We start from the raw sequence: 18,211 nt of genomic DNA, 5'->3' as shown, positions 1-18,211 counted from the left end.
CAGGTCAGCAGGAGATGAATGTGCCCGTGAAGGCACCAAGCCCGTGCAGAGACACCTCGGGGTCCCCCTCTGGTTCTTGCAGTTGCACGTCACCTTCTGGAAGGGCTCAGGCTGGAGCACTGCGTTGCCCACCCCTCGCCTGCTCCTCCTGCCCAGCCCAAGATCAAGAGCTTCACTGGCTCCTGGTAGGGAGCACATCCCAGTCAAGGGCACCCTCCAACACCGCTGGCCAAGCTACTCCGGTGCTCATCCTCAACATCAACCAGGCTGGTGGGAGAGAGCTGTAGATTACCGGGACTCCCGTCCTCAAACTGTCTTCCCCTAAAATGAGACCAAAATCTCATCTACTCACATCACCTCTTTTACCAGCAGCAGAAACCGCGTGCATAAAGCCTAGGTGAGAGGAGGGAGCATGATGGACTCGGCGCACACCACCACAGGCCCCAGGCAACCAGAACCACTCGCCCAAAGCTGTCTCTGACGTTGCCCTCTTCTGCTCCCCCTTCTTTTCCTGTGGCCACAAGCAGCAGTGGAAGACCTCAGCAGCATGTTGGCAGGTTGGATGCGACATCCCCTGTGCCTCAGTTTCCCTGGCTGCAGGGAGATGCTGCAAGCATCAGGCTGTGCTCCACTGCCCTTTGGGGGAGCAGTCTGCAAACACCCAACACATCCACAAGCCCAATGGGGTTCCTAAAGGAGAAAAAAAGACTCAATCCACTATGTAGCACATGTGGATATGAGTGACAGACCACAAAGACAACACCATTAAGGGCTTCCTTGGTCATAGGATAAACCAAGTCAGAGCAGCATTTGAGTTGGGGATTATTTCTAAGAGGGGGAAATAAGTAGGATGGGTCTTGTTTCTTCCCCCTCATTTTGAAACCCTGCTGCTGGCTGGCTAACACCAGTGGGGCAAAACCAGGGAGGTGGCTTGTCATCAATCCCCCACTCCAAGTCAGATCATAATGTTGAGGTCAAAGAAATGACATAAGTGACAAAATCTGGAAAGGAAGAAACTCTCACCCTCCACCAGGAGTCTGTCTGCACCATCCACCCCAAGCATTCACACTTCCCCAGGGTTTCCCATCATTAGCCACCTCCCCACCCCAACCAAGTACCACCCACTGGAGATGTGACTGGTCTGTGGCTATCACCCACACTGGAGGTATCTGAGGGACAACCACCAAGGACAGCCCCAACCTGTCGCTGCTGCAGCCCCTAGGTATGCAACCAGCAGGCACCGGGTGCTAGCGAGGTCCATCTACAGCGCACAAGCCACGCGTGACCCAACCTGCAGCCCAGCTTGGGACTTGTGAAGACACATGCAAAGGCTTCCCCCAGAGTCTGTATACTTACTCCAAGCCCTTGCCAGCCCAGGGCCCAGCAGCCTGTCACGCTGTCAGCTCTGGTCTCATCTCTGCCATCAATACGAGTTAGACACATCAAATCCTCTATGACTCTCAAGGGCTTCTTTTTACCCGTTTTATTTGATGTGTGAGGATCACTGAACAGCATCAGATAATATCCTGTCTTCCTGGTAACTCTACAGACCTATATTCAAGTGCACATGGGCTTAAACTGAAGGTCATCCCACCTAGCCAAGCAGCTGAGGCACCACCTCTCTCCCCAGCACCCCAAACCTCTCTCAAGGCATCTGCAAACGGATCCCCACAGCCACCCTGGCGCATGGGACAAGGGAAGGAGGAGGATGGAGAGCTCCACCTCCCAGAAAGCCACAGGCATATTCTGCAGGGTGACCCACTGATGCAAGGATGGAGAAGGTCACCTGGATCAGTCCTTCCAGGCCCACATGATGAGGCAGTGAGAGCAGCAAAGCCCCAGGTTGGTGGTGATGAGTTCTAGATGAAGGTATCCTGCTCCTCGTCCTCCCTGGGGAGAGGGATATGCAACTTTGAGTGGCCTTGGCTCAGTAAGGGCTCCATCTTGGGCAGTGGTCTTCAGCCTGTGGTCCCCAGAGCTTGCAGGAGACCAAAGGAGTTCATGAGGACAAGCAAAGCTATGGTTGAGGAACAGCACCGGCAGAGAGGGCTGGGCATCTGTAGTACTTCCTAGACCCCCGGAGGAAAACCTTGGCTTGTAGCTGATCGGCTGGAGCTGCTGCTATGATTGGGTCTCATGCATGCTGCAGCCCGTACCACTTGCACACGACAAGCTGGTACTTAAAAAGGCTTCATTCACAGATCCTCAAGTAAACTAAATCAGCCAGGAGAAAGAATTTAAGTAGAAAGCCATTCCAGTAATTGATCCCTCTTTGCAAATGTTTTACCAGCTGCCAACCCCTGACCCCTGTCCCCTGACGCAGTCAAGCCGAAAGATTGCTCCATGGTTTCACCTTTGAAACACAAACTGTCTGGGATGGGAACAGAGCTCCACAGACCTTCATTTATTACAACTGGGAGAAAAGCAACATCAACAGATCTGAGCAAAGCCAGCAGCCGTGGCAGCGCGGTCAGGGGAGCGGGAGGGAAAGACAAGGTGTGGCCACACTCACAAGGGTGCTGGGCACCAAGGCTTAGCTGCCGTGAAGGACCATGTGTAGGTTCCCAGTCCCCTACAGACAGAAAGCCGTTCATGTTAAGAAGCCGTTTGGGGTGCTGGGTAGGGAAGGAGAGTCTGAAGGATGGCACAGATCCCAGACACGTCAGCCGGGGAAAACCTCAGTGGCGTCACTGAGAAGGGGGAAACGTTCAGTGAGTATTTCTGCAATGGACTTAGGACAAAGCCAGACAACATGGGCAGAGGATGCAGGTGAAATGTTTGCTCTTCCATGGGAAGATATAAGACACAGCTCGCAGCTCAAGATAACATACATTTAAAACATGCTGAAGTCCCAGTTGACAAGCTGTCCACATGTCAAAGGGTGATCTCTGTCCCAGGAGAGACAGCAGCCTGCACCTGCCAATATTCAAATGGGTAAAGAGCTGACTTGGGCAAGCACAGGCTGGTCAGGCAAAGACTGAGCCAAGGTAAAATAATCAGTTGGCTGCAACCAGATCAGATCACCAGGAAGCAAAGGAGACCGGCATAATTAATGTCAACCAACACACGTTTACAGCTGTCAGATTCTGTTGGCAAAAGTGATTTATTTTTGTGGGGATTGCAAGCTTGACTGATAAACAAACTAGCCCCTATGCCATTCATTCAAACTCAAAGAAGACATAGGACTTGGTACCATTTCCCATTTTTAATCAAGAAACTACCACTCCAAAGGACAGTGGCACGTGTTTGAAGTCATTGTTAGCTGGCTCAGAACAAACCCACGACTCGGGGGGTCCACAGCAGAGGACAAGATGTCCACCAGAGACAAGATGTGCACCACAGCAATAAGACCATTGCCAAAATAAAGCATCCATTTGTGCTAATGACAAGTCAGAGAACTTTCTAAGGTGAAAACAGGTCCAAAAAAAGTTCCAAAAAAACCCCCAGGAATTAAGATTGGAAAATATGAAAAATATGCCAGTGGAAGACTTTACAAGCTCTGTATATTTGGCTTATCAAAGAGAGAGGCAAGAGGTGACTCCCATAGCCAACAAGGGAAGCAAAGCTCGCTCCAAGCTAGTGGCCAAAGGAATAATGTGTTTCCTTGGCTGTAAACAGGAGCAAGCCATGTCTTTCTAGTACCATAGAGAGCACCCTGCCTCGGCTCCCTGTCGACTGGGGGCCAAGGTGCAGAGGAGCATGGCAGCCCATGCCAGGCAGCAGCCAACCTGACAGCCTCCCAAATCCTTCCTGGCATCACAGGCCCCATGCCGGCCGCTGCTGCTTGAGATGTGCACTGTAGAGCAGTGTTTCACAAGCCCATGGAGGCGGGGAACGTCCTAGTACAGAGCCAGGGGAAGAGAAAAAGCTCTTTTTTTTTTTTTTCCTGAAAGTTGGAGGATGCCTCTTCAAGACTAGCTAAAGAGAGCAAACCCCAGTTTTCCAAGTTAGGCAGAGTCAGGGTTTGGAGCCAGCCAGCTCATGCTCTGGTTCAGAGCAGGGTGCAAGGCAGCCAGGACAATGCTGGCATCACTCCCCTCCTTCATCCCTCCACTTGAACATCCTCCTCAGCTGGAGAGAGCACAAAACTGACCCCACAGAAAGAGGCCACGTTCAGCCAGTTACTTCCAGGGCTGCAGTGGGAGACACCTGCCAGCTCTGCCTCAGATGCAATTTAGCCACCTCTCTGGCTGCCAGAGGAGCCCAGGGGTCAGGAGATCCAAGCCCACCTGCCTGGCAGTGCCCACTAGATACCAGCACGGATGCAGACACACGCAGGTACACGCAGCCCACCGTGGAGAGTTTGCTACACCCAAGCCAGAATAAACATTCCTTGAAATGGCAGGATGTACAGGGGAATAACCCGCACCCAGAGCTGTCAGAAAGGGTCCCCAGCAGGGAAGAGCTTTGCAGGAACTCCTTCACACCCAGGAGTCAGTACTGCTGGGTCTGACTGGCAGCTGTGCTGTGGGGCAGGAGTGTACACCCTGGAAGATTGGGGCATACCTACCTGGCAGCAGGGAGAAGCATCAGCAGGAGTTATTAAGGAAGAAATGCTTTCAAGGGACACTAAGTAACCCCAGTCTATGCCTTAAATAACCCATGCTTGGAGCAGCAAGCTAGCAGGATCTCCTGGGCTTCTCCAAAGGCAATTCTAGCCAGCAAGTCATTGTTACTGCCAGCCTGCCATCCCAGGGGAAGGATATCCTCTTACCTGTTGGGGATGGCTGCAGCCATTTCCCCACAGTTTCCAAAAGCTATGGCTGCACCCAGAGTCACGGAAATGCCAACTCCTGAGCGCCATGAGAGCCAGGGGGGTGAGGAGGCATGCTCCAAGGGCAGCCTGACTGCAGCGTCTCCTGCTCCATGTCAGACCATCTCCCTTTCGTCCCTAATGAGACTCCACCATCCTATTAATTTTTTTAATTATTGTTATAAATTTCATTTTTAAACTTCCCCTGTCCCTCTGAAGCAGCAGCAGACTGGGAAGCGCAAAACCCAGGCTGCTGAAAGCCAGCACCACTGCACCCACACTGCTTGGGAAACCTGAGCCATGGCATCCCCAGTATCTTCAGCGCAGCACCAGTGAGTCCAGAGGGAGCTACGCTCCCCCTCTACATCCACCAGCCTTCGGCCTCAGGGACCCAATGTCCCCAACAGTTAACCTCAGGGGACACGGTGGGAAGGGTGCTGGAGGCCACCTGTGGTGGGCCTTGCTCCAGCTCTGCCCCAGACCTCCCCACCACCTCTCGCAGTTCTGCTCCCTCAGTCAGTCCTCAAACCTTCAGCTCCTTTGCCCCACACGTCTCCTCCAGTCCCCTTCTCCTTCCATTCCCCTCCCCTATTTTTCAACATCTCCAAAGCTTTCTCCACCCTTCCTCCCCACCCTCCACCCCTCTCCCTGCCTCCTCCTCCCTCTCCACCCCCTGCTTTCCCATATCTCCTTCCTATGACTAGGCAGCCATGCCATCCTCCCTCCACTTCAGCTAATTCCCTCTCTCCACGGGAGCCGGCCGGTGTTTCATCTCTGCTGCTGAGCCCCCTTTCATGCCTCCTGGCTTCTGCGAGCCCACCCCCCTTCCTCCCTGCTGTGAGGAGGGCAGCGGGGGGACCCGCGTGCTCGACAGGCCTGACCCCCGGCTCTCATTAACAGCGCCCTTCTCAAAGCAGGCGCAGCGTGAAATAAATAAATAAAGCAAATCTCTGTCTCGCTGCTGTCTCGGGTTGCTTAAGGGAGCCGGGCGCCGGGGGTGGGATGAAGGATGCTATTTGGAGCTGTCTCCATGGCAACCCCCATTCCCACCACCGAGCGGGCACAGGTCACCTGTTTCCATGAAACTTTCCCCGCTCCCTTCCCATCCCTCCGCCCAGGGAAGTGCCAGCACAGCCCCAGGAGTGCAGGCAGTCCAGCCGCAGGAGAAGTGGCAGGGATGCAGGAGAAGTGGCAGGGATGCTGCTGGCGTGGCTGCAAACAGTCTCCAAAGTCCCCCACGCCACATCGGAGGAAGCCAGGCCCCCACGGTGCATCATGAGGGACTGGCAGCACCCACTCCCCTCTGCCCTGTGCCAGCAAGGCAACCCCGTCGTCTCCCTGCCTGTGTCCCCACGGTCAGTCTAACGTGGGCAGGGGGGCTGTGCTCTGCTGCAGGACTTGGGGAGGGACGCAGGCATGCACCCTGACACACGTGCTGTTGGGACTGGGGCAGAGAGCAAAATGGGTGCCCTCCCTCCATACGCAGCCCTGGGTGCTGCGTTTCTGTACAATTTCAGTTATTTATTTTAATCTGAAGTCGGCCACTCCCATTAAACGCTGCCAGGTGCTCCCAGAACAACCCATGGTTCCCTTTTTAGCTCTAACAACTCCATCTCTCATGCGACAGATGCGCTCGCCAGGACCTTTCCCCAAGTAAGGCAGCGTCAGCCCCGCGTCGCCGAGCACTCCCGCAGCCAACCTGATCTCCCACCCGCACCAGCCCCCTCCCTGCACACCCACGCGTCCGCCGCAGGGCTGGCAGCAGAGCCCGATACCCCCCGCACCAAAACAGCCAGCAGAGCTCCAGGAAGAGACATAGAGAGGATGAAGCAAGAAGAGGAGAAGGGGGAAGTGGTTCTGCTCTCCAGCAAGGGTTGGGGGCACGAGCAGCAGCGGTCTCACCCACTGCTGGTGTTAACGCATCTTCTGCCGGTACCAGCAGGCAGCTCCCTAAGGCTGGGGTGGACAGAAGGGTCAGCAAAGAGCCCCCAGCTGAAGTTCTGGGGTTGGCACCCGGGCAGCCATCCTGCGGCACAGCGCAGGCTGGAGGGATTCACACGGTTCCCCCACAGGGCTGGGAGTTTCGCCAGGAAAAGCAAGTTTATAAATAGTGTGTTTCAACACGAACAAATGAAAGCGACAGAACTTGACAGTCAGATAAGCCAGGGGCTGAGCGCTGGCCCCTCCCCAGCATCCTCCCCCTCCAGGAAGGACGGTCCCTTTCCTCCATCGCCCAGCTGGCCAGGACCATCCTCACTCTCTAGAAAGCCTGAATCTGGAGGTGTCTGCATCAGATGTGTTGCCTGGGAACACCCTTGCCGCAGCTGGTCTGGCAGCCAGAGCAAGGCAGCAGAGCTGGAATCAAAAAGACCAGAAGAGGGGATGGCCACCTGCTCTGCCTGGGGGCAAGGGCAAACACAGCCCACAGCAGCTGCCTGCCCAGCCAGGGCCAAGGGCCACAAATTTCAATGTCTTGCTTGAAACCAAGTCTTCACAAGCCCACAGGCCAGAAAGTTTCTAACTTCTCCTCCAACCCCCTGCAGAAGACAGTTGCCCCACTGGTGAGACTGGCACTTGAAACAGAAGTTTCATGGCATGATGCATTACACCAAAGGGGCACATACCTGCCAGATCCTAACAACAAGCAAGACACTCGAGGGGAAAACCAGCTTTTATCTCTGCATTAAGGAGAAGAGCAGCAAGTCGTCAGATGAGAACTTGCTTCTCGTAAACACAAAACATCTTTTCAGATACCCCTGCGCCTACGGAGCAAATGGGAGGACATCCCTGCTGGGGAACTACCTGCCAGATTGCAAAAGGAGGAGATCTTGATGGTAGCGCCCAAGGGAAGACATCAAGAGATGACACGTCACAGCAGGCCCATCAGCTGTCAGCAAGAGAAGCCTCTGACAGTCCACGAACACATGCGACACACTTCATGCCACGCTTGCTTACCTTGATGTAGGTGTCGAGGGCTGGGTGGACACGGTTGACTGCTAGATGGATGGACAACGGCGTAGTGAATGGAAAGGACGCCATGACCACGTGGCTGGGAGCAGGGAAGGAGAAGATCTTGAAGCCATACTTCTGGAACCGCTTGATCTGCTCTTCCGATGGCTTTGCGTCTCCCTCGCTCAGGATTCGGCCTATGGCAAAGCGGCACTTCTCCGGAGACACCTGATCGAGGGGGACAGACAGAAGATGTCAGAAGAAGAGAGGCCAAAAGAAGACAGAAGAAGACTGGCCAAAACCTCAACCTGCTGAGAATGGAGGCAGTAGACCAGCATGAACCAGGGTAAATGCAATAGCTCAGCATGATCACGCACACCAAACCAGGTGCCCACTCCTAACCAAGACTGACCCAGGCCCAAACTGTCCGCACTCCTCCCAGCCTAAGCTCACAGCCCAGCGGGGAAGGTACTGCTCCCCTCCCTGGAAGGCAGAGGGACTTGCAGCAGAGAACTAAACCCCACCAGGGTGCTCATCCAAACCCGCCCCAGGTGATAGCCACTGCAGAAAGTGTATCTCCTGACACCCCCATCAGAGACCCAACTGTTGAGACATGCTCACCGCTGTCCCCATCTCTAGGACATCCCAGAGACTCTGGCGAGGGCTAAAAAGGGATGTGACCACAACCTGCCCAGCTTGCCTCCATCCCACCCCCAAGGAGGTCACCCTACAGGGGCATCTGCCCCCAGCAGCCACCTGGACACATGACCCACCTCACAGGCCACTGGTACTAAGCCAGAGAGAAATCCAGAGGCTGCTGGGTTCTCCTAAGCAGGCACACTCTGTCCAGCACAGTTTTAGGGGTGGGGAAACTGGGGCACATAAGACTTGCATGCAGTCACCAAGCTGTCTGTAGCAACACTAAGAGAAACACATCCCTTCCATTCTGGACCCCAACAACACGCAAAACACAAAACATGCTCTCTTTCCAGATTTGGGGATGCCTCCCATTAAGACAGGAGGCTGCAGGGCTCCCAGCCCAGCAAGGAGGGTGCTTAAGGCTCTGCTCCCAGCACAGAGATGGCCCACAGGACTCTGGCCATCTCCACACCAAAGCTGACCCAGGCCGTGGCTTTCATTTCTGTTTTTTAACAAAATCCCACCTCTCAAGTTCAAATTTAACCATGGCACTAGGCAGGAACATGGCAGGGGGCAGGAGACCCCAACAACTCCCCCCCAATACCACCTAAGGGCGCAATGTGCCTTCCTACTGCTGAGATCAAAGCCTAGCTCCCTCCTTTAACTCCAACCTTTGTCTGCCCTGAAAAAAAGATATGCTCGAATCAGGAACCAGCAGGCAGAGACAAGGATCCTTCCCCCAGGGCACAGTGACCTAAAAAAGGAGCCCAGGAAGAATAGGGGGTACAGGGGGCACCAAAGAAGGGGGCACCATCTGAGTGTTCATGCTTCCCTGCCACCGGCTCTCAAGCCTGCTGGATAATGAGATGATGTGGCAGCCAACAACCACGAGCGGCAGATGCCTGAGTCTGGCCACCTTCTGCCAGCCATCCTTCTTGTGAGGGCTGGAGAACCAAAAGTCTCCAAACTCCAGCCACACAAGGCACCAAAACTCACCAGGACCTGGCAGGACACCCGACAGCGGCAGCAAGATGGACAGACACCCTGCAGGCGCTGGCATCACAAAGCTCTCTTGGAGATGACGGGAGGCAGAGAGAGGGTGCACACAAGGTCAGCGTATTACCACTTCCCATCCCCATGCACCCTCAAGGGGATCTCCGCTCTGCACTCCCCCATCTCAGCCCTAACTGCCTGTGTTAAAGCTCAGCAACGTCTCCTCCTGAAGCGTAACTACCCCACACAGCACTCCTTGCCCTCTCTTTCCCTTAAACACCCTTTAATGTTGCACGGCAGGACCATCCCGGAGGGGAAACACAAGCAGATGTAAATAGGAAGGAAGCAGACTGTCAGAAGCAGCAGCAGCCATCAGGCTGGGGACTGTGTGCCTGACAGCTCGCTCTTGCCCTCCTGTGCTGCAAGGGGGAGCTGCAGACAGGGCTGTGCCGAGCATCGCTGCTTTGGGGCAGGGAAGGAGAAGCAGATCCAGCCCAAAGACAGCAAGAGGCAGCAGTAAAAGGCATCCATGGGGAAAGGCCCAGATGAAGCAAGGAGATACGGGAAATCTAGATAAAATTCCTCTAAACAGGCAATCTCTATTTATGTCCTGAGCAAAGCAGCACCACTCGGGCCAGGCACGTTTGCTTCCTCCCTTGTTTTAACTTTCTTTTTCATAGCATACGGCCCCACAGGTGCTTTCTCAAGGGCAGCAGCAAGGCAAATTTGCCTCCTCCCTTGCCTGGCAAAGCCCATCTCAAGGGAAGGAAGGCAATACTGCAGTTAAAACCAGCCTTTCCCTAACAAATTGGTCCTTTCAGGTTGGGCAGGTGCTCATCAAAGCCTCTGCTCCATCAAGCGTCCTGACAGAGTAGTGTTGGAAATTATTAGTGAACCTATTCAGCAGCTTTGCCAATGGGAGCAAAACCCATTCCTGCATTCAAAGAGCATTTTGGCCTCATCCATGCAACACTTGGGCACAGGCTGGTCGCTGAGCACGCGAACACGTGCACTGCAGGCAAAAGGCCCTAGCATGTGCCTACAGCTAAATGTGAGCAGAAGCACTTGGCTGGAGCTGAGCACAAACCCGCCCGCCAGATCCAGTCCTTGCTGAGGAGCTATTTTTGTTCCTTCCAGAGGTGGGAGAAGGAGGGAGAAGTCCTCTGGGCTGCTAAATATTAAATAAAAAGGAAAAAGAAAAAAAGTGCAAATTAATATTAATCTTGTCCATTAAAACACATAAAACATTGCTGGCAGGAGTTCGGCAGCACTCGGGGAGCATCCTTGTGTGAATGCAGGAGAGTCAGGAGCCAGCAGGGAGCCCTGGGGATGCTGGTGACAGTGTGTGCCCCAAGGCCTGGCGTGACCCCAAGGCATCCCACATGCTCCAGGCCATGGGGCTCCCCCCATCCCCACTCCCAGCTGAGAGCTGGCACACGGCCGCTACTCTCCAGCTCTGGTATCCCCCGTCCTCTTTCCTAGCAAGAGCCTCCTTTGGCCATGAGACTGCCAGCACAGCAAATACCACACCAGCCAGTCATCAGCCCCTTCCTGCTGCAGCACTGGGGGCACCAAACCCCCCAGGAGCACCAAACTCCCCAGGAGTCTGCAGCTGAGAGCCAGGCTCGAGGTGGCTGTCTGGCCAGACCCCACCGGCACTCAGCCAGGGACGCTGTGGGACACAGCAGGCAGCAAGCATGTTCTGCTGTCTGATGACAAAAGGTCTATTTTTGGTGACAAGTCAACATCCGCAGTGGGTGGCCAGCTCTGGGCGGACTGGCCTTTGCCAGAGGGTGCTTCACTGAGGTCATCAGAGCACTGAGAATGAGGAGGAAGAGGAGGAAGTCATCTCTTCCTCTCAGGGAAAAGGTAGCCTGGGTGAGCAACCCCACCCCGCTGGACCTCCAGGCACAAGGAGCCAGCAGCACACACCGTCTCCCATGCCATCATGGCTACAGCGGGTACGAGCACATAGGGTGACCCCAGGGGACACTGGGATGCTCGGCACCTGAGCCAGCATGCCCAGCACAAGTGTTGCAGCCCCCAGCCAAGTGACCCAGCCAAAACTGGCCACTTCTTCACCTGTCCGGAGGCAAGGCAGCCCTCTGCCCATCCTGCCCAAGGACATCCTCGCTCCCAGCACGCTACCTGGCCTGGCCTGCCTGCTGGTAAGACACAGATCTCTGCAGAACCAATTCAGGAGCCACAGATCAACCCATGGAAAGTCCCACCAGCACCCCGGCTGCTCCAGCAGACCCAGGTTTGATGGTGCACTCACGGGTGTCAGGCGAGAGGAGGCTCCCGCTGCTGTGCAGAGCCCCAGGCACCACAGCTATGTCCTGCACAGCCCCACTGTGCCCCAGCCGCCACAGCGCCTGTGGAAACAGCAGCCTCGGGCCAATGTCACCTGCCCAATGTCATGAGCAAAGGCAGCCCTTCCAGAGAAGGGCAAGGTCTGCAGGGCTGCCTGCCAAGCTTTTGAGGGCAGGATAGGCTCCCATCACAAGAGCCAACTGCACAGCCTCCAGAGCCTGGGACGCCTGGTCACAGATGCATTATAGGCTTTGTTGGTCCCTGAGAGCTTCCAGCACCCTCCAGGCTTGTTCCACACACATGCAGCTCCCAGAGCCCCTGCTGTGCCCATCCTGAGCACCACCTGTCCTGCAGGCTCCCAAAGAGAGGCAATTCCCAGCATCACCACCAGGATCTCCCAGCCTGACCCACAGACCTGGGGCCATGCAGCCTCCTAAACATCTAGAGATCCACACGAACTCACTACCATCCTTTGCAAGAGCCCCACCGTGGACTGTAGCTCTCCGCAGCACTCTGCCCCGTGCAAGGAGCTCCCCTCAGCTCGCACACCAGCTGACGGCACTCACAACCCACACCGGATCAGTGGCCAGTCCATGAGCAAGCGAGTACAAAACCCGCCTTTCAGGGAGGGAAAGAAGGCTTCCAGATCCAGTAGCATGTTCCAGTCCAGACTGGGCACCAGCTGGGCCATCAAGCAGAGGCCCAGTGTGCCTTGACCACAGCCGGCCAAAACCTGTCTCCACCAGCTGAGCCCTGAATCCAAAGAAACCTCCCCCAGTCACCCACACCAAAACAGGCCTCCTTGGCCATCAGATGCCATTCAGCCATGCTGACAGAGGAGGTCTTCCCCTCCTGAGAGACCCCATGGCAAAAGGGGAAACAGCTGGCTTCCAAAACCCTGGATGGTCACTGGAGACCCAGAGACAAGTTCTGCAGCCCCACTGCCTGCTCCAACCACTGGGGTAAGAGCAGAGATGTGACAGATGCAGGAAGAGGAGAAAAGAGACAGGACCAGAAAGAGGAGGCAACTTCATCCTGCATGGACAGCCCAACCTTCCAGGGTCATGTAGGAGACTCTCCTTCCCAACCTTGCCTGGTGCTGCCAGGGAAAGCACTCCCTGTGCCAGCTGCCGCAGGAGTCACCACAAATATCCTTATCGGTATCTGCGGGCCTCAGAAGTACAAGCTTTCACTAGCCCACACTTTGGCAAACAGAGAGGCAAGGCACAGTGCCCAAGCATAAGGTCTGCAGGGCAACCACAGGCATGTCCACACCACAGCCCGAGCAGGGCAGCACCAAGCATGGATGCTGAACCCTTCTGACAGCATCGGCTGCCCCGCTTCACCCCCAGGGACACCGGGAGAAGCAGCAGCAGCACCAGGGTTCTCAACTCCAGATAAGGACCTTGACACAAGGACACAAATTAGTGGCGGAGGAGCTGGCCGTCCTGACCACATGGGCCCTAACACACCAGGGACTCCCCATGGCTCCCATCCCTCACCCACTCCAAACATGACACATCTTGCAGACAAAAGTGTCCAAGCACATCTAGTCAAACCCTGCCTCTGCCCAGATCACACCAGGAGCGAGGGGACATCCTCTTCACCACCCTCCTCCCCAGGCCAGGATTAGGCAGTGTCTCTCCTCTGCCTGCCATGATCCAGAAGCAAAAACTGGAAGGTAAAGATAAGTCACCTCGCCACAGGATACAAAGACACAAGGTGGCTGAGTGCACCAGGCTGCACCGAGCACAGCCAAGCTCAGTGCCTTCTTGCCTCCGATGTCCTCCAGTCACAGTTCACTCAGCGCTATGTTTTCATGGACAAGTCTAAGCAGGTCCAATTCTTGGGAGCATCATCTTGCAAGCAATGAAACAAGGTTCCTAAAACAGAACGAGTCACCCCCAGAGCAGCAGCACTGGGTAAGAACTACCAGCCCAAGCACTGTGTCCCGTGCCAGCCCCCAGCACACGTGCCCAAGCACACACACACAGCTGCTGGCCACTCTGCCATCCCTCCCCCCCACGACATTCCTCCACGGTCACACCAGCTACTGCAGAATTACTGGGGAGCCAGGCTGTCTGCCACATACAAATGCCCATATGCCATTATTTGGAGACCCCAGTGCCACCTAGCATCAGCAGCCAGGCTCCTCACCCCCCAGCAAGTTCTGATGCACTTTTGCTTGCTCCTTGTCCTGGTCCATACCCACTAGATTAGCTCTGGCTGGCAGCCATCAGGCTGGGCACTTTCTGCTCACCTCTCAGCCTGAAGAGCATCATGGAGTAACTGTTTCATCAGACAGGAGCCCTCAGCACACATCACCTGAGGTTTCAGTAAGAACTCTCAGGGGATGAAAGGACTACAGGGAAGCTCAGAAACACATGAGAGCACTAGAAGCAAGAGAAGGAGTACGGATGAGGAGAGAGAAAGCTGAAGAGACCATCTGCTTTCAAGTACAGAGCTGCAAGTCCAGAAAGAGCCTTGGCTGCAATTCCTGCAGCCAGGGTATGTGCCAAGGCATGTCTCACCTTGGGGTCATGAACACTGGCCTCTGCTCCATAACCAGATCCATTATCCTGCTGATAACTTGTTCAGCAGGAGCTATCAGAAGATAGCAAGCTTTGCTCACCCAACGCTTTCCAGATAGGGTTATCCAAGAAACCACCTGCTTTCAGGAGCTCTTCCCCACAGAGCATCCTCTGCAGATCTGGGAGACCTTATGAACCCCAGTGCTCATCTAAAGCGGATGAGCTGCAAGTGCCTGAAATACAGTCAGGGAGCATCCCGAGCTGGGAACCCAGGTGCTGACCACGAGAGCATGCCAGCCCCCCTGGGCACACCTTACCGTGTGAGGGTTGTCATAGTAGACGCCGATGGAGCAGAGCTTTGAAGAGATGCTGCAGCCGTCCGTGAAGAGCTGCCCGGATTCACCATATGGGCCTACCCTGAACTTGTAGGCCAGCGTGATGTTGCTGACAGGCGGTGAGCCGGCACTCACAACCACCTCCGTGAAGAGTCCCGAGTAGACAACGAAACCGAAGACAGTCAGCAGCAGCAGCGTGACCAGCGCTGCAATCAGCCCGAGGAGAACCCAGTCAGACATGATGGATACTTGGTGCTCCATGCTTCCTGATGCACTAGCAGCAAGAGGTGAGAAGAAAGAGGAGGGGAGTTAAGCTAGCACTCAGACAAGCATAGCCACTTCCAATTCCTCTTATGCGTGAAGCTTAAAGACAGTGGAAACACCCCAAAAACCTCCTGTATATTAGTCCCACATTGCATCAGCCTGCTCCAATTGGTCACAAGGTACAAATTATACTGCTTCGGTGCCTCTTGGGAATGAGGTGGTTATGGAGGGGGGGCAGAGAGGCACTGTCCCCATCTCCCCAGAACCAGCCACACTGCTCACGTTCAGCCTTGCATCCAGGAGAGACTGAAAACCAGTCCAGGAGCCCACATCACCCAACAGATATACAGCACTGGGCTAAGGATCAGGGGACCATAATCAAATAATTTATCATTTATAGATACCAAATGCGACACTGTGACCAGGGCAGACCCTTTCTCAAAAAGTCTGGAAGTCCAGGCCTTTAACAACCCAAACAAGGACCACACCAGTTCAGAGCTGAGCCCTGCATCCAGATACCAGCACCCAGAGAGGCTTGGAGACAGCTGGTGACCCAGCTAGAAAAAGCATCCCCAACACACTCGGATGCAATGAATTACTGGTATTTCTTTTCAATGGCTTTTTTTAACCCAAGAGTTTTTATAACCCCAACGAAGGCTTCCTGTTTTGTTTGGCATCTTTTTTCTCTCACGCTGACTGTGGGACACAGCAGCCTGGTGAACGCCTCCTGCTCATTTTCACCCACCAAGCGCAACCGCTCTGGGGAGTTGCAACCCAAACCATTGCAGGAGAGTTGTTTGTGTTTTATTCTCCCTTGAAACACAGCTCTGGTCACAAGGAGTGGCTGTGACGCTCCCCTGAGACTTTCACAGGAGCTAGGTTTGAAAGCGAAGGTTGAAGTAAACAATTCACCTTTACCTCCCTGTTATTAACACGCTTTGCTCAAAAAAAGTCGTTCACGGTGACTGCTGCTTGCTCAGCTTTATGGCAAGAGAAAAGCCACATCCTGGTAGGAACTGTGGGCGGCTCTGCTCTGCTTGACACCGGCGAGCAGGGGTACAACAAAACCAAGCCCTGCAGAGCCGGCACCACCGGCTGTGCTCTTGGTGCCGCGGTAGCGCAGGCTGGGCACTGTCTTGTACCACGGCCTCACTCACCTGAAAAACCAGCTCAGCCCAGAAACGGTTCACGACATCTGATCCACAGGGGTGCAGGATCCGCGGTGCTGCAGCAGGAAAAAATAAGTATCATTGCTTCCTTTCAAAGTCACGAGGCCAAAAGCAAAACAGCCACGGCAGAGCACCCGAAAGGCGCCTGGTCGCCTCGGACCTGCTCCCCAGAGGAGGGGCGTCCCGAGGAGCACCTTCTCCTGCGGGACCTTGCAGGCCGAGACTTCTTCCCACAGCTCTGCAGCTGAGCATACAGGTACTGAGAAACACTGGAATTGGAAAGGAATGGTGAAGTAAGGCAATGTCCCGCAGCTGCCACTGCTGGTGTGTCCCACCCCGGTCTGTTCCCCACCTCCCCGGGGACACCGGAGCTGCACCCGGTGCTGCTCCCGGGTGACCTCGCAGTGGAGCGCTCCCAGACCTATAGCTGGGCCGGGGCTATACGTCCATCCCGACTCCCAGCAGCGCCTCACCTCCTCCCTGTAACCAACACCGATCTATTCCTTCAAATCATGGTTTGGTGATTCTCCGTGAGCCGCCAGCCCAACGCCCAGCCCGAGGGCCCTGAAGATGGCCAGCCCCAGAGGAGAAACGGGGATTTTTGGCTATTCTTCCCGGTTCCCGTGGCTCACTCCCCGCCGGCGGGTGTTTCCCACCCACATTCCTCACGGGCAGTGGGAGCAGAGCTCTGCCGGGCCAGGAGGCCGTGCCCGCCTCGGTGCCCGTGCCTGGGGAAGGAAGCTTTGACCCCAGCGGCCCCAACAAGTGCCGGCAGCGGGCGGCACGGGCCGGCCGGTCAGGAGGCGCCGCTCTCGGCCCTGCCCGGCAGCAGGCAGCGCCCTCAGCACCGGCCTGGCCGCCGGAGCGGTGAGGGAGCGGTGAGGGACCCGCCGAGCCGCCGCCCCCCGGCTCCAAGCAGGCCGCGGCCTGGGGGGAACCGGAGCGGCGCTGGCCTGCCCGGCCCCGCCGCGGCCCCGCAGAGACCCCCTCCGCCCCGGTGACGGCCGGAGGGATCCGAGCGCCCCCCTGCCCTCCTCACCCGGGGCTCGCCGGTGACGGCCGGGCCGGAGCGATCCCGGCGCCTCGCTCGCCCCGCCCCGCTCACGCGGGGCCGCCGGGTCCGCCCCGGCGCCGGCAGGCGGCGGCTGCGCGCGGGGAAGCACGGGGCGCGCGCGCGGAGGCCGGGGGCGGGGCGGGGCCGGCGGGGCGGGGCGGGGCCGGCGGGGCGGGGCGGGGCCGGCGGGGCGGGGCGGGGCGCTGGGCCGTGCCGCTGGTGGCGGGGAAGGGGCGGAGCTTCGGGCGGGGCCGGCACCGCCCCCAGCGGTGCGCTCTGCCCTGCCCCCTCGCGGCCGGGGAGAGCGCCCCCTAGCGGGCGGGCGGGCAGAGCGAGCGGCAGCCCGGCCCACCCCCGTCCAGCGCGTCCGGCGGCCGCGGCCCCTCCCGGGCGGAGCGGCGGGGACCGACACAGCTCCCTGCTGCCGCCCGGCCCTTCCCTTCCCAGGCCTCCCTGCCACGCGGCACCCCCAGCGCTGCGGCCCCGCAGCCCGGGAGCCCCTCCCTTGCGCCGCGGAGGAGGGCCACAGGGGCAGGGCCGGGCAGGCCTGGGGAGCAGCTGGCCCCCGCGGCCCTGTGCTAGGGCGGCTCTCCCCTCGCAGCCAGCTCCGTCGCGGTACCCCTGGCCATGAATGACTGGACAGCCTTGTGTCCTTCTGCTTCCCCTGCGCTAGGGCCGCGGCACTCCGCATGCGTCCCTCCTGAATGACCCCAGAGCTTCAGGCTCCGTAACAGCCGGAGCCACCGGTTAATGGGCTCCTTCCCTCAGGCGCTGGACAAACAGGTGCCCCGATGCTAGAGGACGCCCTGGCTGTGCATCATGGCCCTGCCCACAAGGCCTGGCCGGTCGGGGCAGTGGGCAGAGCGGCTCTTCAGCGCCGGGGCCCTTCGCACCAAACCCAGAGAGGGTTTTGAGCCGCTCGCGGGTTCCCACAGGCACATTGCTGGGGCTGTTGCAACCTGGCAGAAATGGCTTCTGCCCATGTTCCAGTTTTTCTCACTGCCCAGCTGGAAGGAAAACCAGCCAAATAGCTCGGCAGACACAGGTAGCACTAGTCAACAAGGGGGAGCACCAGGAGAGTTAAAAAAGAGACATTTGTTTTGTTCAAGGGTTTTCGGGCTTTGGCCAGTTGTTCTCGGCTCATTTGTCTTCCCTCAGCCTGGTGCAGGTGTTGGGCACTCCTCACCAGCAGCCAGGAGGCTGACCACTTT

At 56.8% G+C, this 18,211-nt stretch overlaps 1 protein-coding gene across 2 annotated transcripts in view; it reads right to left on the bottom strand.

Annotated features, from left to right (window-relative positions):
- TEX264 (testis expressed 264, ER-phagy receptor) overlaps positions 1-17,106 on the bottom strand; it is a 43,368-nt gene extending 26,262 nt beyond the window's left edge. The window contains exons 1-4 of one of the 2 annotated variants that reach the window (XM_074836295.1): positions 16,986-17,106; positions 15,935-16,002; positions 14,496-14,787; positions 7,709-7,930 (exon numbers count right to left, since the gene is read on the bottom strand). In XM_074836295.1, coding sequence (XP_074692396.1) covers positions 7,709-7,930; positions 14,496-14,774 — 501 coding nt within the window. In that variant the 5' untranslated portion in view covers positions 14,775-14,787; positions 15,935-16,002; positions 16,986-17,106. Of the gene's footprint in view, positions 1-7,708; positions 7,931-14,495; positions 14,788-15,934; positions 16,003-16,419; positions 16,439-16,985 lie in introns of those variants that run through there. The other variant, XM_074836296.1, reaches the window with a different exon arrangement.
- Between the last annotated feature and the right edge of the window lie 1,105 nt (positions 17,107-18,211).

This window comes from Strix aluco, chromosome 11 (genome assembly GCF_031877795.1).
Source record: "Strix aluco isolate bStrAlu1 chromosome 11, bStrAlu1.hap1, whole genome shotgun sequence".
Classification (NCBI taxonomy): Eukaryota; Metazoa; Chordata; class Aves; order Strigiformes; family Strigidae; genus Strix; species Strix aluco.
Note: the sequence above shows the minus strand (reverse complement) of the source record. Positions and strands in the feature narration are given on the sequence as shown.